General features: G+C 43.0%; 2 protein-coding genes across 10 annotated transcripts in view; both read left to right on the top strand.

The window, feature by feature from the left end:
* GLRB (glycine receptor beta) overlaps positions 1–5,215 on the top strand; it is a 28,379-nt gene extending 23,164 nt beyond the window's left edge. For 3 of the 4 annotated variants that reach the window (XR_014568083.1, XR_014568084.1, XM_083755814.1), the window contains 2 exons: positions 131–423; positions 4,340–5,215. Coding sequence is in view for 1 of the 4 variants with exons in the window: in XM_083755814.1 (XP_083611940.1) it covers positions 131–423; positions 4,340–4,636 (590 nt within the window). In the remaining 3 variants the exon portion in view is untranslated. Of the gene's footprint in view, positions 1–130; positions 424–4,339 lie in introns of those variants that run through there. The other variant, XR_014568085.1, reaches the window with a different exon arrangement.
* Positions 5,216–15,966: 10,751 nt separating this feature from the next.
* The window catches only part of GRIA2 (glutamate ionotropic receptor AMPA type subunit 2), a 78,832-nt gene continuing 67,354 nt past the window's right edge, over positions 15,967–27,444 (top strand). For 4 of the 6 annotated variants that reach the window (XR_014568059.1, XM_083755549.1, XM_083755551.1 and 1 more), the window contains exons 1-2: positions 15,967–16,797; positions 17,489–17,629. Coding sequence is in view for 5 of the 6 variants with exons in the window: in XM_083755549.1 (XP_083611675.1) it covers positions 16,704–16,797; positions 17,489–17,629 (235 nt within the window). In the remaining variant the exon portion in view is untranslated. The remainder of the gene's footprint in view (positions 16,798–17,488; positions 17,630–27,444) is intronic. The other 2 variants (XM_083755548.1, XM_083755550.1) reach the window with 1 other exon arrangement.

Here is a 27,444-nt window from a genome sequence, read left to right as displayed (position 1 = left end):
TTCCTTTTTAGGAAATGTCATCCTTTAGGAACCGGCAGCATAAACATGGGAAGAGGCAGCAAAGAGGGAAAGGGCTAGCAGTGCAGGAAAGCTTCTATTACATTCTTGGATCTTTCCCACTCCACTTTAGGTATCTTTTCAGTGCTCAGCTTGGCCTCAGAATGTACCACGCTTGCTGCCGAACTCCCCAAAGTGTCTTACGTGAAGGCCTTAGACGTGTGGCTGATTGCCTGCCTTCTCTTTGGGTTTGCTTCGCTGGTTGAGTATGCCGTGGTTCAGGTTATGCTGAACAACCCAAAGCGAATCGAAGTTGAAAAAGCCAAAATGGCCAAAGCAGAGCAAGCAGAAGGGAAAGGCGGAAATGCTGCTAAGAAGAATACTGTGAATGGCACAGGCACCCCTGTTCACATCAGCACTTTACAGGTAAGTGCCCTTATTGTGTCTTTACTTTTGCTAGCTTGCTCAATTTTCTCTTGTTTGTTTTTTTAAGCATAGGGGGCAATGCTGTGTAGATGCTCAATTGGAGTGTTTTTGCCTAAGTAGTTCATTGTATTTGATTGTGATGCTGCGGGGAAGCATTTTTGAAAGTTTAAGATGCTTGCTGAAAGAGCTTCTGAAGTAGGCGCACAAAGAAGCATAAAAAAAAAAATCAGACTTGTCCCCGCCTTTAGCCAGAGGGAGTTATCTACCTCAGGGAACTGATTTGGGGTGTCATGGCAGAAAATAGTTAGGTATCTGATTTATTGTTTTATTTTCACTACAAGGGAGGGGGGGAAAGGTACTTGCAGGATTTCCTTGACTAGCCTTAGGGTAATATGTACCATGGCTTGTGGGGAAAGGCATCATTTGCTCTTCCAAAATGCCATGGGAGGGCTCTGAGAACAAGAGATGTGCAACCGTGGTCCTTTGCATCAACTCCCTGAAAGGGGTGCCATTCAGAACAGCTCTGTTTTCTTAGAGGCAGCACAACATTGCCGTGGCAGTATAATGTAGTATTAGGTATTCTCGAAGGACCACCACCACACCTTGTACTAGGAAGATGCTTTAGCCATAAGTGGGATTAGTCTTTTAGCTCTTTAAACGAATCAAGTCTTTGACCCCAGGAAATTTTCTATTCCTGTCCATCATAAGACAAAATGTCATGCCTTGTATTAAATGCTGTGATCCTGATCCATGGACATAATTGATTAACCTTTTAAAAAAAGAAAAGAAATTGCAATTCCTTGGGAATGGGGAGAGTAATGGCAGCTGTACTTGCCTTTCTCACTAATAATAATAATACATTTATTTATTTATTTATTCCCAGTTCAAAAACTGGTCTCAAGGCGGCTAACAACAAATTTAAAACACTTTAAAACACGTAATTATAAAAGCAGCATAAAATACAGTATAAAAACCATGAATAAAAATCAAAGATCAATTAGATAATCCCCATGGCTAGCTGGTCCTACTTGGCCAGCGAGGAGGCCAGGGGAGAATTAGCTGTGGGGTCTCAGAGCAGGTGATCTTCATAAAAAGGGGAGGGGGAGGGAAGGGAAGAGAAGGGAAGGGAAATAAAAGATCAGGCTGAATTGCTGCAGTCTCATAACAGAGAAAGCAAATGAGAGCATCCTTTCTCACCATGGAGCACAGAAATGTTCTCTCTCTCACACTCCAGCTTTACTCTTTCCCCATCCCAACCCTTACCTTTGGTGTGTGAGACATACACGCAGGGTGTGCCAGGTTAGAGAGAGCCAAAAATGTGTGACAGTGTCAGGACAGTGTGTGAGAGAGGCCTGTGTGCCTATATTAAGTGTGGCTAGTTGTATATGTTTGTGAGAGAGAGAGAGATTGTGTGTATGTGCTCCTGCCTCCGTCCCTCCAGATTAAATGGACATCCAGGGCCAGTGATGGAGCTGCATAACAGAATGCATTTATTGTCTCATCAATTAACTCAGAAGGTATTTTCATGGCTACAGTTGAGCATCAGAATGATTGCGCAAAACTAGATCAATTATGCAGAAGATGCATAGATGCATTGCTATTGCTTAATTCCAGCTGACAGTCATGGGGAGATGTACAGCTTAGCTTCCCCTCTGAACAGTAGGAAAACACAGCAGTTTGTTCCCTGGTGCCAGAACCTGCCTACCAAGAAACAAATTACCATCTTGCACCCTCTAGTGACTCTTTGCAGCATCATCATCATTTATAACAAATTCCTTTTGCACATACATAGTAGGCTATGTTTCTTAGTGAAGCAGTGGTGTGGGCACTTAATAGTTCAGTTCAATTTGAGAATTCTGTGCTTCTGTGCCTATCAGTGAAAGGAGTCCCTTAGTTAAAATTGTATGAAATTATTGTGGTCTCTTCCACTTTTTTTTTTAAAAATAATATTTTATCAATAACATTTCATTTATAAGAAGATAGAATGAGAAAAAAGAAATCAAGAAAAAGTGTATGAGATTGAAAAAAGAAACAATACCATTACCTTAAAGGTAAAGGTAAAGGGACCCCTGACCATTAGGTCCAGTCGTGGCCGACTCTAGGGTTGCAGCGCTCAACTTGCTTTATTGGCTGAGGGAGCCAACGTACAGCTTCCGGGTCATGTGGCCAGCATGACTAAGCCACTTCTGGCGAACCAGAGCAATGCATGGAAACACTGTTTACCTTCCTGCCGGAGCGTTACCTATTTATCTACTTGCACTTTGATGTGCTTTCAAACTGCTAGGTTGGCAGGAGCAGGGACCGAGCAACGGGAGCTCACCCCGTCGCAGGGATTCGAACCGCCGACCTTCTGATTATCCTAATATACATATACTTTTCAATAACCTAATATAGTCTGTGTAAACTCATTCAAAATATCATTGTATTTATCCAAAGAAAGTCTGTGTCTATAAGCTGTCCATTCATATGTTGCCACTGTTGTCTCTTCCAGTTGATCCCACAGCTCTAACATTATCCTTTTTCGGTTTGTGCTTTTGAACATACATATGACAGTGCTAGCTCTGTCAGTAGAGCATGAGACTCAGAGTTGTGGGTTCAAGCTCCATGTTGGGTGAAAGATTCCTGCATTGCAGGGAGTTGGACTAGATGATCCTCCTGGTCCCTTCCAGTTCTATGAATTACCTGATTCTATTGTTGTTTCAAAGAAGGTCCCTTTTTAAACTCCCTTTAAAGGTATACATTCATTTTTCTCTCACTATTTCTGAAGATAACGTGAAAAAATAATGTGAGAGGGTGATGTTTTTTTTGAGGCCCAAATATTTCAGTCTTTCCTTGTAGGGAAGTTGATTCTTTGGGTTGCCCAGTCCCTCAAGTTTTGAAATATCACATTTTCATCCTGCCCGTTTAAAGATACTGCGCCCCCATCCAATATGCATTGGCTTAAAATAATGACTTTGGCATCATGCATGTGATGAATATATTTCTGAAGGTGATGAAAATGTAGGCAATCACTCCTAAAAGAGAAATATGTATATTGCTTGTGTATCTTTTAAAACCTCTAACGAGAAATCTCCTGTCCCTTGCTTCTGGTACAAATCAGCACAGAGTCACAATTTTGGCTAGCATTGTCCATTCATATTTCCCTTCATAGTACTATCCAGTCACAAAAAAATTCCCCATGTTTTCTTGCTTTCTTCACTTGTGCAGTTTGTCATCATGAATATTTTCTGAAATTCCTCACAATGCATTTATTTTTTAAAAAAGGACACCCCCACCCAACTTCTGTTCAGATTGATAAACATAATTTGCCTTAGAGCAGATTGTTTAGAACTTTATTAGCATAGATTTTAAATAAATTACCATTATGGTTCCAGACCTCTGACTCTTTGATAATGACAAAATGTGTTCAGCATGAAGACTTTGATGGATGGAATCTGAATTGAGCCAGGCAGATGTTTATTTGTGTTTTTAAGGCATATAGATATATATTCCAGCTGTCTTCATATTTATGCCAGAGTGGTTTAAAAATCCAATTGCAGATTAAGCAAGATATACAGTAAAACAATTAAAATCAATACACAAATAACACAATTGGAACAGCAGCATGAAAACCTGGCAGTTTGGTATATCTTACTTGCATGTAATTAACAGAGCAAAGGAACAACTGGAATAGCTGCAGAGTCCAGTCGATGTAGGCCCCCAGCTAAAATTACAGTGCAGTCCAAACCACATCTACTCAGAAGAATTCAGTGGGGTTTACTCCCAGGTAAGTGGGGTTAGGACTGCAGCCTTAGTCATGAGTCTCAAGTTGCAGCCCAACCCATATAGAATAGGTTAGCTAGCGTGGTTGTGTGCTTGCTATTGAAACACTAGAGTAATTCATAGCTTCCAAAATGCTGTTTGTTTGTTTTCCTAGGTTGGGGAGACCCGATGCAAAAAAGTTTGTACTTCGAAATCTGACCTGAGATCCAACGATTTCAGTATTGTTGGAAGCTTGCCAAGGGATTTTGAACTGTCAAACTATGACTGTTACGGAAAGCCCATCGAAGTGAACAGTGGGCTTGGGAAGTCTCAGGCAAAGAACAACAAGAAGCCCCCTCCCCCCAAGCCTGTCATCCCGTCAGCCGCCAAGCGGATCGATCTGTATGCAAGGGCGCTGTTTCCATTTTGCTTCCTTTTCTTCAACGTCATATATTGGTCCGTATATTTATGATAGACCTTTTTATTTTTGGAGGAATAAAGAAGTGTGTGCAATATATGCCATTCCATTCCATCATGAAGGCCGGTCTGCAACAATTATTTTGCATTTGCAAAGCAATATATTGCATATTAGATGCCCTATGTGACTGTAATTGGGGTGGGGGTGGGGAGAGAAAGGGGCATCCTAGTTTTGAATAAAAGCATGACACCGCAATGTCTGTGCTTGAACCAACTGTTGTATATAAATGTACAGCGTACATCCTGCTTTAGGAATATACGAAGGACAACGCATACTACATTATTGAAGCTGGACAACACTCCCTATGAACATAACCAAGAGTCAAAGTGTTTCTGATAATGAAACCGATGTGCACGCTGATTACCAGTAAGATCAATATTCTAGTATATGTAGTATTTAAAAGTTCTCCTTATGACTCTCAAAGCCAAGACCCATCTTGTTCTTGTATAAAATTAAATGGCACTGTGGAAGAACAAGCTGATGTTGTAATTCAAATCATGTAGACTTTGTAAGTGGGCCAAGTATATCTTAAGCTGATCTTGTCTATGTGGAAAAATAAAGATCAGAGAATTACTAGTTTTGCAAAATCAGATCATTTATTTAAAATTGCACCATGTGTTTCAGCATGAGCCAAGAATGCTGCCAAACATAGTGGATGGAGACTGGCTCAGTGCAACGGACTTTGAAGAAACCCAGGGCTAAAGAGTGCAGTCCTATCTATAAGTTCACTTACAGTGCAGTCCTACATACTCATTACACTGGGGATGGAGACTTGCAGCTACTACACTAGTAGAATGCTGCTGTTTCTATTAGATGCTCAGCCTAGGAAGGGAAGGATCAAGTACGGAACCAGAACATACAAAAATAGTATAAAAAATTCAGATACAGCATCTGTGGAAATGCTACCTGTGCCCACCAATCACATACTATGTCAGAGATGACTCCTACAGGTTATTCAGAGGCTACCAGAGGTAGCCAGGGAACTCACAGTGATAGAGATACCCCCCCCCCGCACAAAACCCTCTGTCACCATACACATAAAAAGCAAGATGGCAACATCCTGCCCTGCAGCTGACAGGCATCTCTCAGGTAAGGGCTTTGAATCCCCTTAGACTCCTCGCAGCCTAAGCACAACACTTGCAAGTAGAAGATGCACAACACTTGCAAGTAGAAGATGTACAACACAGCAGCCAAGTATACCTGCAGATAGCAATTGCAGTCTTCCTGGGACAAAGGCTTGAGACCCACTCAGGAGGGCTTTATGGGCCACATGCAGTGTTCTGTTGTGGTGATGTGGGTGGATGGGCATTTTCTAATTTGCTCCCCTTCCTTGAAGTTGATCATAGGAAAAACCCTGTGTCCCTGGTCTGCAACGGGTTGAACTATCTTCCTTTCCTTCCCACTGACAGTCCTGGATCGCTCGGGATACCCAGCCCAACCTAGAGAAATCCAGGGCTTTTTCCACGACTCAGGAAAAGCCCAGATCCCTTCTCATCACCCAGTTCAGTTTAGGCTTTGGGGTTCAGCCAAATCCAGTGCTTGGCCCTAGCCATCTGTCATGGATTACAACCTATAATCTCAAAGCTTACCATACAGTTTTAATGTCCCTATTTAGTGTTGCTTCCAACCATATAATCTGGAATGCAAGAGCCCTATCTTCCCCCCAAATCCACAAAAATATCTTTCTGCGGTAAGATCCTAGCAATTAAAATCGCCATAAAGCAAACAGCCCACATTGTTTTCCTCACATCAAATCTCCACACCTAAGTTTGGTAACGAGAGCAAGTGAGACACTGCTTGGAAGAAAGCTTTGACTTGCACTGTCTTCTTGAGGTCTGTAATTTCAGCCAACCAAATAAAGAAATAGCTATCTCACAACGGAGATGAAATTTATCCAGCCAAGACTGTCATAGTGAAGAGCAAAGAAATGGGGTTTGTGTATCTGAACATTCAGGGTACAGTGTCTTAATTAAGATTACAGTTGTTTGAGGCCCCTGGAGGAGAATCAAGTTACAAAGCTTTGTCAACTGACACTGATTCAGTCTTGCTTAGCATGGAATTGCATTTGAGTTGTTTATTTCACAAACAGAACCATGTATTTCCTATTGACAGTGTACTTGGGCAAACAGAATGAGAATTTGACTTTGCTTGTTTGCAATTATTGAAGATTCATCAGGCCCCAAATGCCATGGGGGGGATGCCATGTGGGGGGGGGAGGGAAAATGTGCTTGAGGAGTTTATTTATTTATTTATTAAACAAAATTTATATACCGCTTGATTAGTTAGACCTCTAAGTGGTTTGCACTAAGAGGATAAGATAGAAGTACTCTAATAATTAATAATGATAATAATCTTAATGATAATAAGAAATATCAACAACCTCAGATATGCAGATGACACAACCTTGATGGCAGAAAGTGAGGAAGAATTAAAGAACCTGTTAATGAGGGTGAAAGAGGAGAGCACAAAATATGGTCTGAAGCTCAACATCAAAAAAACGAAGATCATGGCCACTGGGCTCATCACCTCCTGGCAAATAGAAGGGGAAGAAATGGAGGCAGTGAGAGACTTTACTTTCTTGGGATCCATGATCACCGCAGATGGTGACAGCAGCCATGAAATTAAAAGACGCCTGCTTCTTGGAGAAAAGCAATGACAAACCTAGACAGCATCTTAAAAAGTAGAGACATCACCTTGCCAACGAAGGTCCATATAGCAAAAGCTATGGTTTTCCCAGTAGTGATGTATGGAAGTGAGAGCTGCACCATAAAGAAGGCTGATCACCGAAGAATTGATGCTTTTGAATTATGGTGCTGGAGGAAACTCTTGAGAGTCCCATGGACTGCAAGAAGATCAAACCTATCCATTCTTAAGGAAATCAGCCCTGAGTGCTCACTTGAAGGTCAGATCGTGAAGCTGAGGCTCCAATACTTTGGCCACCTCATAAGAAGAGAAGACTCCCTGGAAAAGTCTCTGATGTTGGGAGAAGGGGATGACAGAGGATGAGATGGTTGGATAGTGTTCTCAAAGCTACCAGCATGAGTTTGACCAAACTGCGGGAGGCAGTGGAAGACAGAAGTGCCTGGCGTGCTCTGGTCCATGGGGTCACGAAGAGTAGGACATGACTAAACGACTAAACAACAATAATTAAACATAATTTTTTAAAAAAAATTACATATGGGACATTTCAAAGGGTTTTTTTATTACAGAGATACAGTGTTTAGCTCATTTCATGCATGCAGACAGCAACAGCAGCTTATAATGTTGCCATATGGAAATGAGTTCATGTAGCAAGCTGCCAATATGAGGAGTCTTTGGAAGAAGCCATGACTGTTTAAAGTGGTATGAACTGGAGAAATAATCCTTGGCCCTGATCTATCAGGGGACATTCACAGGCTGAAACAGTGTATGGTGTTCTTGCTGGATTTTAAGAACTGAGTTCATACACGGAAGTATTATGCACAACCAGCTTAATCAGTGAGGCATTATATGCAATCCCCACTTACACTTCAGGGTATGAATGAGATAGGGCTTTTACGTCTCCATCCTGCAGTTGAATTGGAATTACATGGGATGGTTCTCTTTGGATGTGCATTCACTTTCCCTGTTCATGCACAACACTTTCTCACGAACTGAATCATGTTGGATTGCATGGCCAGATTTGAGCAGTTAGTGCATGCCACACACATGACAGGATACACACACATAGATTCATCTCCCTTCAACTCACTGCTTCTCCAGATTCTAGAAGGAAAATAATTACCTTGTGCTGCAAACCCCTTTGAAGTATATTTTCCTTGTTAGCAAAATGACTTTTCTGTAATTATTGCCTACATTTTAACTTTATCGTCTTTCCATATGGATTTACTTTTCAAATTAATTTATGTTCCTCTTTGCTCTCATGCCTTCTTGATGGCCTTTGTGTTTATCACAAAGCATTTAATCAATAATGTAATAATTATTTTTTCTACTAAACTCACACAAGAGGATACATGAGAACTGTGTGATGTGATATGCTTGGTAATACAGGTCTGAAGTGGAATCACTGGCAAAGGCTGGGAAGCAGAGTACATGAGGAGGACAATCGTGTTTTGTTTTGCAAGGTCATGAACTATATCCCACTGCAACCATTTCCCTCTCACTTCAGTGAGGAGAGAAGAAATTGAAAAGGATCTTTTAAATCAGTACCATGATTTGTCAGACTGCTTCTTATGCTTACACTTCTTCAACTGCAAGCCACCAAGAGTGGCACCAAGACATTTCATATCTCCTGATTCCCGTGGTTAAGTGATGGGTTTAGATTGCTCAAAATAGATGTTTTGACACACAGGTGTCTTCAGAATTTCAGATAACCTAGCACACTCTTTTTTCAGCAGTTGGCTAAAACCTTGCCTGTTTCATGTCCTTCCATCCCTAGGTCAACAGAATGAGACCAAATACAATTGGCCCATGTGATTTATTTATAATAGTATTCCATTTCTGCCTGCTTTTCTGCCCACAGGCCTCCAATTCAGCCATAAAACAGAAGACAGGCAAAAGCAGCTCAAAGCTCCTTTCCAAACACCCCACTTTGTCCTATTCGAGAAATGCATTTTAGACCAGTTGAAGAAGTTTCTGAGACATCTTCCAGGGCAGCTCCACACAGAACATGTTACAACAATCCAATCTGAGAGGTATCAGAGCATGGAGGCAAAATCACATCTGTCCAAAAGGAGCTATATGTAGTTGGTAAACCAACTGCATAGCTGGGAATGGGCACTCCTAGCCACTGAGGCCACCTGATCTTCCAGTGACAATGTTGAATCCAGGAGTAACACAGGCTAGAGACCTTCCAGGGGAGTGCAAGTCTGTTCAGAACAGGCCACCTCCCCACCTCCAGGACTGGAGAACACAGAACATTTCTGTCTTCTCAGGATCCAGTCCATCACTGCTTCCAAGAACCATTCTAGCATCTGAGCTGCCTCTCCTGATTGAGGTGGAATGGAGAGAGAAAATGGGACACCTGCAGATGCATAACACCTCACTCCACATCTCTTGACAAGAGCTTCCAGCAGCTTCAAATCGATGTTCAATAGCATGAGAGACAAGATGCAATAGCCCCCCATAACTGCTTTATGAAAACAACCCTGAAAGCAGGAACAGAGCCACTGTAATACAGTGGCCCAATGATCACCTCCTGGAGCTGGTCCAGAACGATAGCATGCCAAATAGTAGCAAAAGTCACTAAGAGATTAAGGACTTTGAGCAAGGTTGAACTTATCTCTCTCTTGACAAATGTCACCAACCAGAGCAATTTCAGTGCCTGAAGCAGGATGATGCATTTTCTTTTTTATGGTGATATGTAAGTAGCTGGCCTATCCTTGTTCTAGCATCCTTCTAGGCAGGCTTTTCAGCTCAGCCTCTGAGTTGCCCCTGACTTCCTGTAGATTTACCATACTGGCCCAGTACTCCATCTAATACTGGTTGCCATCCTAGGTCTTTCAGTCCCTGCATGATCAGCTGCCTAAAGCCCTGTTCTGACTGATTCCAGGTATAAATGCTGCCATCCTTTCCATGCATATCAACCCTGTGGATATTTGCTACAGCAGTTACACATGAATAACACATGAGGTTTAAACATTGCATTATATATACCCATAATATTTTAAAGTGCTTTCATTCTGAGATTCATTCATAGCTTCATTCATAGTGACCATTCAAGGCATCTACAAGGTATCTCCCAATAGTATGTTTCCTTGCAGTTTAACACTGAAGAAATGAGATACAAGGAGCAAGGGGGGGCAGAGATTATCTTCAGCTGTGTCAGCCCAGTTCAGACCCCTCCCCCCCCCACAAAAATCTAGGCCTGGATGAGAATCTGCTAAAGCAGCCATAAAGACCTCACTCTTGCTTCACTTCTGCAGCTTTATTTGTAACCCATCTGCTAACATGCTGCCAACTGCAATCTCCTTCTATTGCTGTTAGCTCCTTTGTGGCTCTGGTTGTGACACCCACCATTGCCCCATTCCCTTCAGTATGCCATTCCTATTTTATACCCATGTACATTTTTTGCCCATTAGTTTGGATGCAGGCAATCAAGAAACCAACATGTCTTTGTTGGAACTGGCCCATTGCATTTGCAATGTCATGGTTGTGCCCCCGAAAAAGCCTTGGGAGAGACTTTATTATAAACAAATGATGGCAATCTGTATTGGCGCTTTCAAACACTGCCGTTTACAATGGGATCGACATCATTTTCTGCACCATTACTGTAGTATAATCCTAATAAGCAATCTAATCCTATACTGTTCTGTGCAATACTATAATGCAATCCAATGAGATTATCAAGTGGAACACAAAGTGCTCATCTCAGCCAGAAGCTATATATTGCATCATTTTTCTTGTGGTCCCATTGTATTGCTTTATTCATTGAATCATATCATACCACATCATACCTTCTCCAGCATTAAATCTATGTAAAACACTGATCTACGCTCTCCAGTTTATTTTAAAGAGTAATACAAAAAGGGGGCAGATGATGAACAATACAGTTTAATTAAAAGATTTTTCACAAGAAGGTTGCCCTGGGGGGAGGGGATTTTTCAAGATGCAAAATAGATGGTAAAAAAATGTGATCACTTCTCTACACAATAAACTAAAAATAGCCGGAATAGAATCAATTTATGCAACGAAGCTTCCCGCTGAGAATCTGATGAGAATTGACAAATTGGGCTAAACTATTTTAGATGGAGGAAAAGGCTATATACTTTTAAAAGAAACAATCACAACAACACTCTTGTCAATATTCAAAACTATATTAAGAAAACCACAGAAAATGGTAAGAGTAGAAAGAATGTGAAAATCATTTAATTTCATGCCAAACTCATCCATTGGAGGTGGGCCTTTCTCTGTATCTCATAAAATATTTACCCTATCTTTGATTTGAATTGACAACGAACAGACAGCGTAAGAAAGCAAATTATGCTATATTAGAGAAGATTGAAAAAATCCTGAATAGTAACGCTGCAATTCAAAAATGCTTACTGAGAAGACAACCCAGGAATAAAATGGTGTAGCACAAGTGATGGGTTGATCCTGGGCCACATTTCTAAATAACATCTGCAGGGGAAATGAGAAGTGTAAGAAGCTAAGCATGTGCTTGAAATCTCTCAAAGGACCTGATATATCTGTGCACACACCATACATTTAAAGCACTTTTAAAACAACATAGGAGGAATTTAATGTCACACTCATTTAAAGTCATGTAGTAGTATATTCGTTGTCCTGGAGGAATGCCTTGTTCAAGAGAAAGCACAGGAAGCCAGCATCGTTCTCATGGCTAGTTGCCCTTCAGATTGCTGTAGTCCTGATACTTCTTGTTGCACAAACGGTTGTGCAACAAGCTTCCACCAGCACAACTGCAGTGCTGTTTTTCATATTGCATAGCCTTTATTTTTGCCCTTACGCTTCACAACAGCCTTTGCACTGGTAGTCAGAGAACACTGAATCCAGGCTCATCCATTTAAAGCACATGCACACACACACGCACACACGCACGCACACACACACACACACACACACACACACCGGAAAGAAGCCTGGGAACTGTAGTCTACTCTTCACAATTCCCAGCAACTTTAACAAACTAGAGTTCCCAGGATTCTTTGTGGGGTGGGGAATAATGGGTTTTATATGAATGGTGTTTATGCAGCCTAAGCTTAACAGAAAGTGAAAATCATAAGTTTTATCTTTGGAAGGTATTGCCCCCCCCCCATAACAGAAGGCTTAGGAATCATGCTGGCTGAAATATGGCACATCAGGGTTTTATAAAAGACAAGTTGTTGCTGTCAGCTGGCATGCTCTCCTGAAAATTTATCAAATTTCCATAATATGTCTGCTCTTGCAAAGCTTGTCTGCATTAATTAGTCAAGGGCTGTTATGAAGTGGTACATCTATTCCATCTATTCTCTTAATTCAGGGCCCCACTAGAGATGGCAGGAGCAGCAATGGTTGTTGTTCATGTGCCTTCTCCGTTTCTGTATAAAGTGGGGGGTTGAGGATGGGTTTCGGAACAAAAGGATGAGCAGTTGAGGGGTGGTGATGAATCTTCCCTTCCTCTGCATTGTTGCCCTGATTCCACCACCACAGACTCTTGTCTCTCAACCCAGCTCTGATTCCAAAGACAGAATATGAGAATATAAGGAAGCAAGACATCTTGTTATGTGATTTTCTCTGGGATCTCTAAGCTTCCCTTGTCCCTGAGAGGACAGCTATGAGAAGAATAGCATGATTGGTTAGTGTGATGATGGTACACTTTAAATCTCCTATCTCTTTCAAAGAGAGATGGCCCAGCAATGGTGGGGGAAATACCTTTGTTTGTTAAAATAAATCTCTTCAATTGCATTTTATTGTTGTCATGGGGGGCCTCAGTGGTTCAGCCAATAACGGAGGAGCTTCTCCTGTAAGATCAACCTTTTTCCTTGTATGCATTGCACACTTGGAAGTAAACTCAGCTCCACCAATGTTTGCTCTGCAAATCTATGGGCATATTTTAGCTTAGGAATGGGCAAATCTTATTTCTCTCCAAGTCTACATTCTCCCAAAGACTACATTTTCTTGGGGATAATCTGTCAGGGGCCACATACTGGCAATGTTGGTAGGGCCGGTTTTATTTTTCTAGGAAAAGAGGTGCTGGAACTCAGAATGAGCTGTTGCTTTAAACTCCTCTCTTTTTCTCTGATAATGGCAATGGTGCTCACCTGAGAGGTGCCAGAACTGAGTTCCAGTGCCAAAATCCAACTATTCAGGACAAGAACCATACAAGAAATAAACAAAATAACCAAGCAAGTATTAGAAATCACCCCAGAATTGACCTTACTAAACATCTTCCCAGACAATAATGCCCACTTACACCACAAAGAACTCATAACCCACCTACTTTCAGGGGCCAGAAGCATCATAGCCAGACACTGGAGAGACCTGTCAGGAGTAAGCATGGACCAATGGTACCAAATAGTATGGGAAACAGCCTTACTAGAAAAATTAACCAATAAACAAACTGACACAGGGACAAATAGACGAAGACAACTTCACCCCGGTATGACTCCCCTTTATCACATACACAGCCCAACAAGACAACAACAAAAGCCCACCAACAACATACAAATCAATATGGCTAACCTGATCCAAAACACCCACCCACCCCACTCACACATGTAAACCAAGATCACCACAGCCAACCACAAATGAACAACCACACCCTAGACCAACCCCAACCTCTCTCACCACCAAAGGAACACAAGCGAACAACAAAGAACCTACACAAACAACGCTGACACCAAACCCTACATATAGTAAGTAAAATAGTAACACCGTCGCCCGACTCCCACCCATCTTTCCCACCTCTTTCCCCCTTTTCTTCCCAATGTCTCAACAATGTCTCAGCTGATTTGTAAAAATGTTACATGGGGGGGGGGGAGAGAGAGAGACTGCAAACACTTTTGTAAGACAAGAAAATCTTTAATTAAAAAAAAAACTGAGTTCCAGTGAGTTCCAGCTGAAAAAAAGCCCTGGGTAGGGTAGGGCCAAATGTGGGTGGGGCTGAAGCCAAAGATGGGTGAGGCCACCCTCTTTATATCACCACTTATTCCTTTCTCTTTCTGACATTCCCTCCCCCCCCCTCTACTGCTGCCACTTCTCTCTCCTCTGCCCATTTCCCTCTCCTTGGCACATGAAATTAGGGCAAGGGCTTCACCAGCTTAGGCCACAATTTGCCCATCTGTAACACAGGTGGTTGGTTGTGTGCTCCAGCAAAATAAGAGCTGTGCCGTTCCTCCATCACACTAAAGTAGAAGTGGGTTTTGTTGCTTTTGCTTTATGTCCATTGGGAAAGACATAGACTCAGGGGCAAGCCAGTGGACAATATTATAACTGTGATTCCCCTTACACTTCTCAGGCCACAATTCCCTACTTGATTTTCTGGGAAGAAAACTCAGTGGCACTTGCTGCTTTATTTTTCCCTAGTGGGTATCTCTCACCAATAGGAGGGAGGATCTCTTCACTGGCCTTCAGTAGACAACCCCACACCTGGCCAATATTTTTTCATCTGAGAAACACACCACAGAAGAAGGCAAAGCCTCTGGTAAGCTTTAGCAAGGCAAGAGAGAATTTGTGCTTTAAAATGAATGGAATGAAACATCCAGTGTATGGAATTTCACTGCAGCTCTGAATAACATGGCAACACTTTAGGAGCTTGATAGTGGGTTGTAATATACTCTGGAACCCAGTTTCCAATTTTGCACCTTCCTTCTCTTCAGTAAAGTTTTTCACAAATAGGCAGAAGCTCAGTAATTATGTTCTGCTACTAATTTTAAGTTATGTGTTTGGCTATGGATGTCTCTCACCTCAATCTGAAGCTACAAGTTCACAATATTTATTCATTTATACTTAAAGGTGATATATCACTATTACAATTCCCCAGTACACAATATGATATTAAACTACAGTAACCAAATAATAAAACAGACAAAAATACAATAAACTTCCATTATAGACAGATGGGGGCCTCTTTCCAATTGCCTGCAGGTTAAACCTGATGTATATTAATCTACTACTAGTCTGGTGCCCCATAGCAAGATGAACAAATAGTGGCGTGCACCTGTGGGTCTGTATTCATATGACCATTGTGACACCTTTCCTGAATGTACAAAATGTCACAGCTAAACGTGGGCGTGTATGCAATGGGCACATGTAATCAAATGTGTAAGAATGTGTGCTGAAGAGATCAATATTCGCACTGGCTTTCCTTTGAAGCTCATGAAACTGCAGACAGCTGTTTCTGGGAAAGAGAATGTAGCTGAACCCCGTTCCTACTTTTTGACCCGGTTTCCCAACCTTTCAGAGCAAGAACTTGGTCTCGGTGGAAGAGTGAAAAATTCAGACAGACCAGCTCTAGCTGGTGGGCGCTGATCTCCTTTCGCTTCTTTTTAAGACGGCATTCTCCTGCCCGCCAACGCGTCTGATTGTTTTTTAAGCGATTAGCATGCAGAAAGCAAACGAGCAGCTCTCCTCCGACCAAGATGCTCCTTGAACCGTCAGATTTGGGGAAGCGGGGGAGGGGAAAGCAAGCAGCTCTGGAAAGCAGGCCGTTTCTAAGTTACGCTTTGGCACAACCCACACCATTCTGCTTCTCTGGATCGTAAGCCTGATCGCTCTCAATAGGTGGGGAGAGCGGGGGTTGGCAGAAACCGCGATTGTCCGGTGAAACGAGAGAGAACGAGAGAGACTGGGGGGGGAGAGAGAGAGAGAGAGAGAGAGAGAGAGAGAGAGAGAGAGAGAGAGAGCGCTCTTCGCTGCAGCCGTAGGGGGCGCGGAAGGGGCTGCTTTGGACCGAAGCCTAGCTGTCCCCGGCTGTCTTCCGCGGCGCTGTCCGTGGTGCTGAAAAGGACCAGCCTCTTGGCGAGCCCAGCCGCCCCCAGCAGCAGCAGCAGCAGCAGCAGCAGCAGCAGCGGTGCCTTCGCCAAGGCTCGCCGAGCTCGCGCGCGCGTCCAGGCCTACGCGGGGAGGGGGCGTGCGGAGAGGGGGGGGGCATAAGGAGGCTCTCTCTCCGGCGGCGCACGCGCACGCCGCCTCTTCCCTTGGCTCGCCTTGCCTGGCTGTGCGCGAGTGTGCGGTGTGTGCGCGCGTGTGAGTGTGTGAGTGCGTGTGTGTGAGGGCGAGAGAGGCAGAGCTGGGCGAATGCGTGTGCTCGCCGGCGAAGGAGCTGGATGTACCGAGGCGACGGCAGCGCAAGAGCAGCGTTGAAAACGGCATCCCAGGCGCCTCTTTCCTTCCCCGGGCTGGCCTCGGGAGCACTGCAGCAGCGGGCCAAGGCTGCTTCTCTATCCACCCCCTTCCTCCTCTTCCTCTTCCTCCTCCTCTGCTTCTTCTCTCGCTGAGGGCTCATTTCCAGCTCGGGTCCTTCATCTGCTCGCCCAAGATGCAGAGGATCTAATTTGCTGAGCGACAAACGGGCAAGGGAGGAGAAGGCAGCGGCGGCTGCAGCAAAGGAATATTCTGTGGCTTTGTGGATGCTCTACTTTTCATGGCAATGCAAAAGATCCGGCAGATTGCTCTCTTCCTGGCTCCTTTGGTTTGGGGACTCATCTGGGGGGTCTACTCCAACGGCATACAAATAGGTGAGTGGCCCCGTCAGAGAGGATCCCATATATATATTGTTAGATGAGATTCTGGCACACGGTCACCACTCAGGTCCAATTGCCGTATTCATGGCATGCACCCTTAAATCCAGCCTTTTCTTGCTGGAGTGGATGCTTGCCAAAAAAAGGAAAAGTGCCTTCATTTTAGATCAACTCCTGTGCCCTCCCCCCCCCATTCTTAAATCCAAAGGTTACCCATCTTCTCGAATCCCATCCCACTAGAAGCAACTCCTTTCCACAAGGCAGTTCATGGCTTAAAACTAAACACTTCACTGATGACATTCGGGAAGGTGCAATCCACATCCCATCGAAATCAGGATGGGGAAGCCAAAACCTCCCACCTTTCATTGCTCTGAATAGATCTGGATTGCACCCTTCATGTGAGGAAGGCAACAAGCCATGTGCTTTCCAGATATTGCCCCCCTTCCCCTGCCAAGCTCAGTTTGGGTATCCGGACCCTGAAGGGGAGGGAGGGAGATGGCTGAGATTTTAGGATATAGATCATCCCTAAGGTCAGTGAAACTGGCAATCTGAGGCAAGTCCCATGGCAAATGAACGAAGGTCTCTTTCTCTTTGTGAGTCTGGCAGCGCTACTGCCGAGCCTGCAGCACTGATGTCCTCTCTGTGTGTCTCTCTTGTTCTGTCTTTATGTGTGTTTGTCATCCTACAGGGGGGCTCTTCCCCAGGGGAGCTGATCAGGAATACAGTGCATTTCGGGTAGGGATGGTTCAATTTTCCACTTCAGAGTTCCGACTGTCGCCCCACATCGATAATCTGGAGGTGGCCAACAGCTTCGCTGTCACCAACGCTTGTGAGTCATGAATGTTCAGTTCATTCAAATCCTCCCCTACCCAGAAACCCTTTGCTCCTGTGTTGGTGGAGTTAGGGCAGCAGGTGCTCTTGTGCATTAAGCAAGTGTGTGTTTGAGTGGGGTGGGAATCATGACTTTGGCATTCAGCTGCTCCAGAGAGCCTGGGAGGGCTTGTGGGGCAGGGCGTGAGGGGATTAAACTAGGGAGAATGCACCCATCCATCCAGCTAAATTTCCCTCTGGAAGATGGTTGCACCATTGCCTGCTCAGGGTGGTCCTGCTCTACTCCTGTCCTGCCACTTGACCCCCTTCAGACCAGATCATACCATCTGCTTTGCATTTTGGCTAGAGACTTCCAAGGATCTCTCTCTTGTGCTTTCAACGTATTACATAAGGTTGGCTGCAGTCATGACTGATTGTGGTGTAAGCAGGACCCCACCCTGCTCCATAATGGAAGCCCCCATGGGCCCTGCCTATGTGGGGTGTGCTCTTATTTACCTCTGCATGCATTGTGACTGAATGTCATGTCAACCCTTTCTGCATGGGTATTTGCTTTGTGAAGGCGGGTCTTTCTTCCCTGAAGAAATGCTTTAGAGATGCAGGGAGAGAATGTGGCGACAAGAGCTTGCAGGACAGCGGCATTTGGGGCTTTCTTCCTGCCTTTTCCTGAAGATTCAGGGGCACCGGCTGCTTAATCCTGTCCACTGCTAGAAACAGTGTATATTTTCACCTTCCCACAGCAGAGTATACTGGGAAGATGAATATTCAGCACACCATCTTTCCATAATAGGGGGAAAGACATTTGGCACCAGGTTCCTCTGCTTACTCTTCTAAAAGCAGTGTCCAGAAGCAGCCTGTTGTCTCACTGGGCAGAGTTACTACACATATGCAGGAGGAGAAGGAGTGGGCAAATTGGGAGGGGTGGCAAGATAGCATCCTTGTGCGTGGTTGCACATGGCACAGGACCATTTATCCCAAGCCTGTTCATTGCCTTGTGAAGGCTGCCTCAGTAATTCACAAGTCCACATTCTGGCATATGCCTTATGCTTAAAAAGAGAGAGAGAGAGATTCTTGAGGGATGTTTCAACCCCCAAGGCCTCTTTTGGTGTAGGAAAGGGTGCATAGCAAGAGGATGAGTGGGGAAGCAGCAAAAAAGCTGCAAGTGGATTGTTGATTTTGAACAGCAATAGCTGCAAGAGGCACCGATCAGCCATTTTCCTTTTTGCAATTCTCCATATTAGAATTACTCTGCCCCATCCCTTTCTCAATAAATCACAGCACTCTCAGGAACATTTCCTTGATTTGGGGGGAGGAAAGCAACTGAAGAGTGAGCACAGAATGAGTCCTGCATTTGGGATAGAAATGGCTCTTGCCTGTGTGATAAGCCTGCTACAGGGAACATTGCTTTTCTGGAACAGCAGTCTCCTATGACATAGATTCAGATGAATTTTTAGTATATACAGTATGCACATGTGACCATCCTTCCGTCTCTCACTTGGCATCATCTTGATATTTCTCTTTTGTAAGGCTCAGAGGGTTTTCTAGAAGGCTTCAGTAATAGGCACTCTGTAGCTATTGCAAGGGTCAAGTAGCAAAAATAATACCACGATAAAATCAAATCTGAAAATGCTCTGTTTTTCATGATGTTCCTCAGCTGGAATGTACATCTCCTTAGGGGATATATTTGATGGAACAAAGAACAGTTGTCCCTGGCACTACCAAAATGACAGCTATGAAATTATTTCATTTTTTGTTTAAATCATTCAGGTAATGGGAAGGTTCCTTGATTAGATTCTTGTTCAGTTCAGTATGATGCTACCCCTTTGCTATACTGGTGGTAAAAACAGTAACTGAATGGGGCTTAGTTAACATTAAGGTCTGAATTGTTGCTCCCATGCAATGCAATGTAACTGCAAGAGAAATGTAATTCTGTCAGTTTGCGCTCGTATTGAATTAAGAACAAACAGATACCTCACAACACATGACTGTAAGAATAAAGGTACAATATCTTAAAAATTGAAAGCTGAGCAGGGGAGGAGAAGACTGAATGAAGTGATAGCCTGAGCAGAAAAATCGCTGCCAGCTAAGATGATTAGAATTGCAATTTGTCATACTTTCTTTAAAGGAATGTGTTCCATTCTGTCCCCAGTTGATACAGGCATTTTCTAAGAGGGCGATGCCAAGGGTTTTAAAGCCAAGAACTTGAAGAAGGGGGAGAACAAGAACAGGGATGTGCCCACATGACCCCAAAGCACACCCCACACATTCAAAAGATTAGGGAGTCAATTGCCAGATGCAGCTTCCTGCAATGAAAATGAACATTCCTAAAGGAGAGCTGTGTTATAGCAGGGGCAACCATTGCTCCTGTGGCATTGTAGAAATGAACTATTCTGTTGTGGCATAAGCTTTTGCAAGCAACATCCCTTTTCGCCCTATTCATTAACTTTCACCTTATGAAGAAGGTTGCTGCCTTGGAAAGCTTATTGAAGAGTTAAATGGGTAGTTTTTAAGGGCTCTTGGTTGATCATGTAGAAAGAGACTTCAAGAGGACAGCTGCACAGATGGAACAGGGAACAGGTTTGGCAACTGACATTTTGCTTCATTTTGCCTGATCAACACTGGTTACATGCAAGGCTGTTTAAAATCTCTTATTGATCTGGGGAGAAGCCTATTGATTCTGCTAACTGCTGTTAACTGTAGCGTCCAAGGCTGGTTTCAGAACCCATGTTCTGAAGCATAACGCTTGAGCATGTGGACATGATTCAAAGGAGAGAAGACTTTGGAATGCATGTAGAGTGAATTTTCCTCACTCCCATACTTCTCTTGTTAAGAATGAGGCCTTTCAAGGCAGACGAAGGGATTTCTAGGAAGGAATTACCACTCCTGTCTTTTTTCCTAGAAATAGAGCGCTGCTATTGAGATCTGAATAATCCATGTTACTCAGATAATAAGGGGACATTGGTCTGCAATATTAGGAAATAGAAAGCTAGTACAAACCACTTTTCTTTTTTTTAAAGAAATCTTTAAGAAAACAGAGAAAGGATATGTTATGGGGGAAAGCACAGCTGTCACTTCATGTGATGGTTTTTAAAAGGGGTGGGGAACCAGTGATTCTCCAGAAGTGGTTGGACTTCAGCTCCCATCAGGTCCACCCAGCATCAACAATGGTCATGGGTAGAATCATGGAACTGTAGCATTGGAAGTACCACAAGGGTTATCTAGTCCAACCCCCTGCAATGCAGGAATCTTTTGCCCAACGTGGGGCTCAAACTCATGACCTTGAGATTAAGAGTCTCGTGCTCTACCGACTGAGCTATCCCAGCTGCTAGCAACAACACCTGGAAGCCCCACCTTTGTTTTAAAATCTGAATTTGGTGGACAGTTTAGAGAAAAGGCACTTGTAAATATAGTCAAGCATGTTTTATAAAATGACCCATTGGCCTAATTCAGTAATCTGTTATTTATTTATTTATTTATTTATTTATTTATTTATTTATTTATTTATTTATTTTTGCAGCACCATCAATGTACATGATGCTTTAGCCAGGTCCCTTCCCCAATGGGCTCCCAGTCTGAAGTTTGACAACGAGGAAAACAGAGGGCAAAGAGGAAAGGGAGGTGGAGAAATATTAGACTAATAATTAAATCAGTGTGGTCAATGGAGGTACAAATACGTAGGCTTCATTGCAGTTTCCACTGGATGTTCAGTTTAGGAAAGAACCTCAAACGAAAGATGTTTTCGAGGAAGGAAGTAAAAAGATTTGGCAGCCATTTAAGAATTCTGGGATAAGAGACAGCAAGGGAATAAGTGGCCGACAGTGGTAATGTTTGAGGTCATGAGGGCAGAGATATATTGGGAAAGACGGATGGGGAGACAGTTTGGGAAAAGGTTATGGAGCCCTTTAAAGGTTAGGCATTTGTGATGGCATTGGGAAGGGATTGGAAGTCAGTGTCGGAACCCGAGATGTGGTGCAGCAGTCATGATGCAAATACAGAGCCTTCAAGACATTCCTTCTTTACTTCAATGGAGGAACCACCCTCACACACCAAAGGGAGGAGGTACACTGACTTGCAATGCAGTACACTATATTTTTCACGAAACTGAATTTTTAAAAATCCCTCAGCACCGTTGATTAGATTGTGAGATCATTTATTAATGGGAAAGCTTTCCCTGTTATATTTCATCTTGGCATTCTTGGTTTAGATTCTGCATTTCCAGAATACTGTTTTTGTATTTATATCTTCACCAACCTAATGCTGCTTGGCCTACAATCTACAAACTGATTACTCTGGCCTGGGTCGGTTCTAGAGCAGCAGGTTCCTGATTTGCTCCTTGGCCTACAAGTGGTTTTCTCACCTGCTCCTGGAACATTTCGGTGGCAATTGACTGATAACTAATCTGGATATTCTAAATCATAATATAATATAATATAATATAATATAATATAATATAATATAATAATATATAAATGCCAGTGCCATGTTATATTTTGAGCAGGAAAACTTGGTTGAAATTTATTACATTTTAATATTAATAACCTGATGTTAATATCAAATTTAGTATGTCTGGTGGTGATACCTAACTGAAGACCTGTTCACAGTTTATGGAACTGTCATGTTAACCCTCAGATACTAGCTATCCCTGCTACAAACACACATATTATAAATTTTGTTGGAATGAGTAATTGAGTATTTGTCCATGAGTTGGTGATTTCCTTCAGTCTTTCTGAAAGCCAGTTGGCTAACTTGGGATTTGGAGCAAGTCCTGTTGAATTCAACTAGAATTCAAGTAGAATTACATAGTTAAAGAGATGCTATCAGCAAAAAAATGCTGGTGTATTCTTCCCAGAAACAGGTGAAATCATTGGTTCTGATATTTATCTCAATATCTTAACCAGAGCTTTTACAGTAGCACCCTAGGACTAGGAGGGGCCTGCAGGTAACAACGACTAACAGACACTTTAGGACTAGTGCTACTTTTTGACTGGAATAAAAGCAGATCAGAGGATAGAATTCCAACCATGTGCTGCAGCAGATCAGGTGCAGGGAGCTCTCCAAATGTTACTGAATTACAATTCCCATCAGCCTCTGGAAGTGTGGCCAATGGCAAGGGATGATGGGAGTTGCAGTTCAGCAATATCTGGAGGGTCAAATGTTCCTCATGCCTATAGTAGATAATTAAGTGCCCCTACTTAAAATGGTTTCAGATTATTTCTTGGTTAGTACTAGCAGTAACAAACAACCAAATATGTAAATAGGAACCAGTCTAAAATTACAGTCAAAGCTTTCCTAAAACTGACTCCCTCCTGAAAAGGAATTCTCTTAGGTCTAGTTCACAAATGTATGCCTCTTGATGACTCTAGACTTGATTATGCACCCTTCTAATCGTATGAACTGATGCTACTGAAAAGCAAGGCATCTGCGATGACACCTGGTGGCATGTACGCATGCAAGTCATTACTTGATGGCACAGTCCTCATAAACATGGACAAGGGTGTATCTGAAGAAGTGTGCATGCACACGAAAGCTCATACCAAGAACTGACTTAGTTGGTCTTTAAGGTGCTACTGGAAGGAATTTTTTTTTGTATGGACAAGGAAACCACCCTTGAGTCTCTGGTGAAAAGGATTCTAAGATAGCGTCAAATGAATAGGTTGTGCTAATGATATTTCTTCAAAGCCAGACTTCAGTTAAGACTGCAATTCTAAGCATGCTTACTAGGAAGCAGGTCCCACTGAACAAAGTGGGACTTACTTTTCAATAATCACATTTAGGGTCGGATTACAAGACTTGTAATAGGATCTTGGGCCTTTTCCTGGTCATTTTCTCATCCTTTGAAATCTTTTCCTCATGTTTGAGGACAGAGCTTTATTAGCAGTGGTTGGCTCAGCTAGCTTTTATAAAAGAGCCTACAGGAAATTGTTTGTGTTGCCCATCAACAAAACAGAATATATAAAAGTAGATAAAACTACTTAAAATGCTTCCGAATTTTGTTTATGATTAAGAACAAAGTTTTAAAAGGAGAAGTCAAAGATCTCATGAAAAGCTAGACTCTGAGGAAAGTAGATTTGGCACCATGAAGATATTATGGGACTTGGGCAGCTGGAAAGCCTTAGAGAGGCTGCTTAGAGTTAGTACGTGACAATGTTTGGTAACTGACATGCAGTGATACTGAGGCATATCACTGTATGTGACACCTACAAGCTGGCTTGAGTTCGTATTTAACGTTTATGTCTTCCCAATTATCTCCATTTCCTATGCAAACATCCATGCTTACAAGTGCCATTACTAAATCTTGCCCCCCAAAAGATAATAATAATAATATAATAGTAGTAATTTATTATTTATACTCTGCCCATCTGGCTGGGTTTCCCCAGCCACTCTGGACAGCTTCCAACAAAATATTAGAAATACAATAAAACATCAGAGATTAAAAACCTCCTAAACAGGGCTGCCTTCAGATGTCTTCTAAAAGTCAGATAGATGTTTATTTCCTGGGCGCCACTACTGAGAAGGCCCTCTGCCTGGCTCCCTGTAACCTCGCTTTTCACGGTCAGAAGGGCCTCAGCACTGGACCTCAGGGCTGAACAATGGAGGTGGAGATGCTCCTTCAGGTATACTGGGCCGAGGCCGTTTAGGGCTTTAAAGGTCAGCACCAACACTTTGAATTGTGCTCGGAAACATACTGTCTAAAATTATCTAAGATGAAAGTAGCAATATCCTATTTAGGGATAGAAATAATGTACTTGGCAAAGGCTTCATATTAAGACAGTGCTATAATAATAATAATAATAATAATAATAATAATAATTATTATTATTATTATTATTATTATTATTATTTATTATTTATACCCCGCCCATCTGGCTGAGCTTCCCCAGCCACTCTGGGTGGCTCCCAATCAGTGTTAAAAACAGTGCTACCTTTTTACAAGGCACCTGTGTAATTTAGACACATCAGTTCTATACATACTGTCCTGACAACAATTCCCATCGAGCTCAGATGGACTTTGGACTTGCTTCCATCGGAAGAGCCCATTCACAAGACTGCAGGCAAATGAGGCGTCCAGCAGATGGCGGAGTGCTCCTAGTGATAGGAAGGTAGCTCTAATTTAGTCACTTGGTCCTTTCTCTATCAGCAAGTGAGAGCTAGGACGTGACTGTACAAACCTGTAGGCAAAAATGTTTGCTTACTGTACATTGTATGTGTGGAATACACATGCTCAGGCATGTGTTGAGAGATTATGCATTTGCAATGTGCTTTAAAGTGGGATTAAGGAATCGGCATGAAAAATGTAAGAACAATAATGAGAATCAACGTATGTAGGGGTCAGTAAATAATAAGCCACAGGCCTTGTGCTCTCCATGTTCTCTTTGCCCTGATACCTGCCCTTTATGAACATTTTGCATCTGTTCACAAAGCGATGGGGGGAAATCACCCAGAAGAGCAAAGTTTTGCAGTGGGGAGAACTGGTTCATGAAATGTGCACATACCATTTCTGGTTAGCTCAGCTGCCTAACTATGTTTGGTAGTTAACATGCAAAGCATAGGAGCAAACTCTTAGGGCCATGGGGGCTTCAGCCCCCACAATAAAATATTTGAGGGAGCCAGGCCGCCACAAAGTTGATCGCCATTCCCATTCAAGTGGGGGGGGGGTGCACTGCGTCATATGATCGATTATGCAGGGCGGGGCTTACCTGGGCCCCCATAATATTTTATTCAAGTTGGCACCCCTGATGCAAAGTGATCGAGGTATTTACTGTATGCAGTATTGACTATATTGAGTTGGTCTTTTATGACTGCCTAAACAATTAGGTGGGACGCGGGTGGCGCTGTGGGTTAAACCACAGAGCCTAGGACTATCAGAAGGTCGGCGGTTCGAATCCCTGCGATGGGGTGAGCTTCCGTTGCTCGGTCCCTGCTCCTGCCAACCTAGCAGTTCGAAAGCACGTCAAAGTGCAAGTAGATAAATAAGTACCGCTTCGGTGGGAAGGTAAACAACATTTCCGTGTGCTGCTCTGGTTCGCCAGAAGCGGCTTAGTCATGCTGGCCACATGACCCGGAAGCTGTACGTCGGCTCCCTCGGCCAATAAAGCGAGATGAGCGCCACAACCCCAGAGTCGGCCACGACTGGACCTAATGATCAGGGGTCCCTTTACCTTTACTAAACAATTAGGTAAAGGTAAAGGGACCCCTGACTGTTAAGTCCAGTCGTGGATGACTCTGAGGTTGTGGCACTCATCTTGCTCTATAGGCCAGCGTTTGTCCTCAAACAGCTTCTAGGTCATGTGGCCAGCATGAGTAAGCCACTTCTGGCGAACCAGAGCAACACATGGAAACACCGTTTACCTTTCCACCAGAGCGATACCTATTTATTTGATGTGCTTCCGAACTGCTAGGTTGGCAGGAGCAGGGACCGAGCAATGGGAGCTCACTCAGTTGTGGGGATTCGAACCGCTGACCTTCTGATCAGCAAGCCCTAGGTTCTGTGGTTTAGACCACAGCGCCACCCGCATCCCTACCTAAACAATTAAGAGTTGCCCAAAGCATTAAACCACACTTTAAAAAGATATATACGTGAGCAGAAACTTTTCCTTATTAAAAAGTCAGGGTTTAGCTTACCACTGATGAAATGGGCAAGGACTGATGGAAGAATTTGCACAATGATGCATGGCATAAACCAATAGCTACATGGTTTTCTTGAACAGGATTGTTCACTACAATAAAATGAGGCTTTTCTTCCTTGCTTTTCAAATATGAGCAAGCAAACCACCTCCTGTGCATTCCACATTGGGCCAAAAGATTCCTGCATCACAGGGGGCTGGACTAGATGATTCCCGTGGTCCCTTTCAACTCTACAACGCTACATTTCTATGATTCCTTGTGTGGCATAGACCTGTAGTGGTTCACTATTACATTTGGCCTCACCACTAAGCTTGCAACCTCAAGCTATCACTTTTTGTAACTCTTTCACAGCTGTTCCCCTCACAGCTGTCTCACTCTGCTCCTCTCCCTCCACAGTTTTCCTTTTCTCCCACTTTCAATTAGTATTCGGCTCCCGTGTCTTTGCTGGGACAGAGGTCCCTCTCCCTCTTTGCTCCTTATCTCTCTTTTGCTGCTGTGTGCTTGCCAGCCACTCTTTCCTCCCTGTCTTCCTCTCTGCGCATTTTTGCTGCTGCTATCACTCTCTCCCACGCCCACCTGCCATCTTGCAGTGTGTCACTTCTGGCCCCTTGCAATTATATAAATGAAAAAGAAAATATCTCTCCCCCTCTTTAGATTTTTTTTTCTATAGGCAAAGTAATGCAGATTTGATTGATGAATTAATCGACTTAATCATGACTAACAAACTATGGCTGCATTCGCACGGCAGCTTATTTTATTTTCCCCGATGTTTCCCTGACTGTTATAATTTTCACATTATAATTAGATCTTTCACGGGACAGAAAAGCCACTTGTGGAACTGTATTGGAACACAGCAGACGTTTAGCATGCATTTCTTTGTTTTTTGCTTCCAGAAAAAAAAACCTGCTTGCAAATAATGAGCCTTAAACTTGTATTAAATAGAAATGAACGCAATACTTGCACTGTATTCCACTGTATTTCTGGATGTGTCTTTTACGCTCTGTGAAAGCTCAAAGATGATGCAGAAATTAACAGGAAAGTGCAATAATTTGCTGTGTGAATGCAGCCAATGGCTGCAATGCTTTTTTTTTTTGATAAGTTTCAGTTTTATTTCAGATGGCCTTTGCATTATGAATGTTGTTCTCTTTCTTTTTTTTTGAAAATTCTTTTTATTGCTTCATTCCATAAAGG

The sequence above is a fragment of the Podarcis gaigeae genome (assembly GCF_964106915.1).
Source record: "Podarcis gaigeae genome assembly, chromosome: 9".
Classification (NCBI taxonomy): Eukaryota; Metazoa; Chordata; class Lepidosauria; order Squamata; family Lacertidae; genus Podarcis; species Podarcis gaigeae.
Note: the sequence above shows the minus strand (reverse complement) of the source record. Positions and strands in the feature narration are given on the sequence as shown.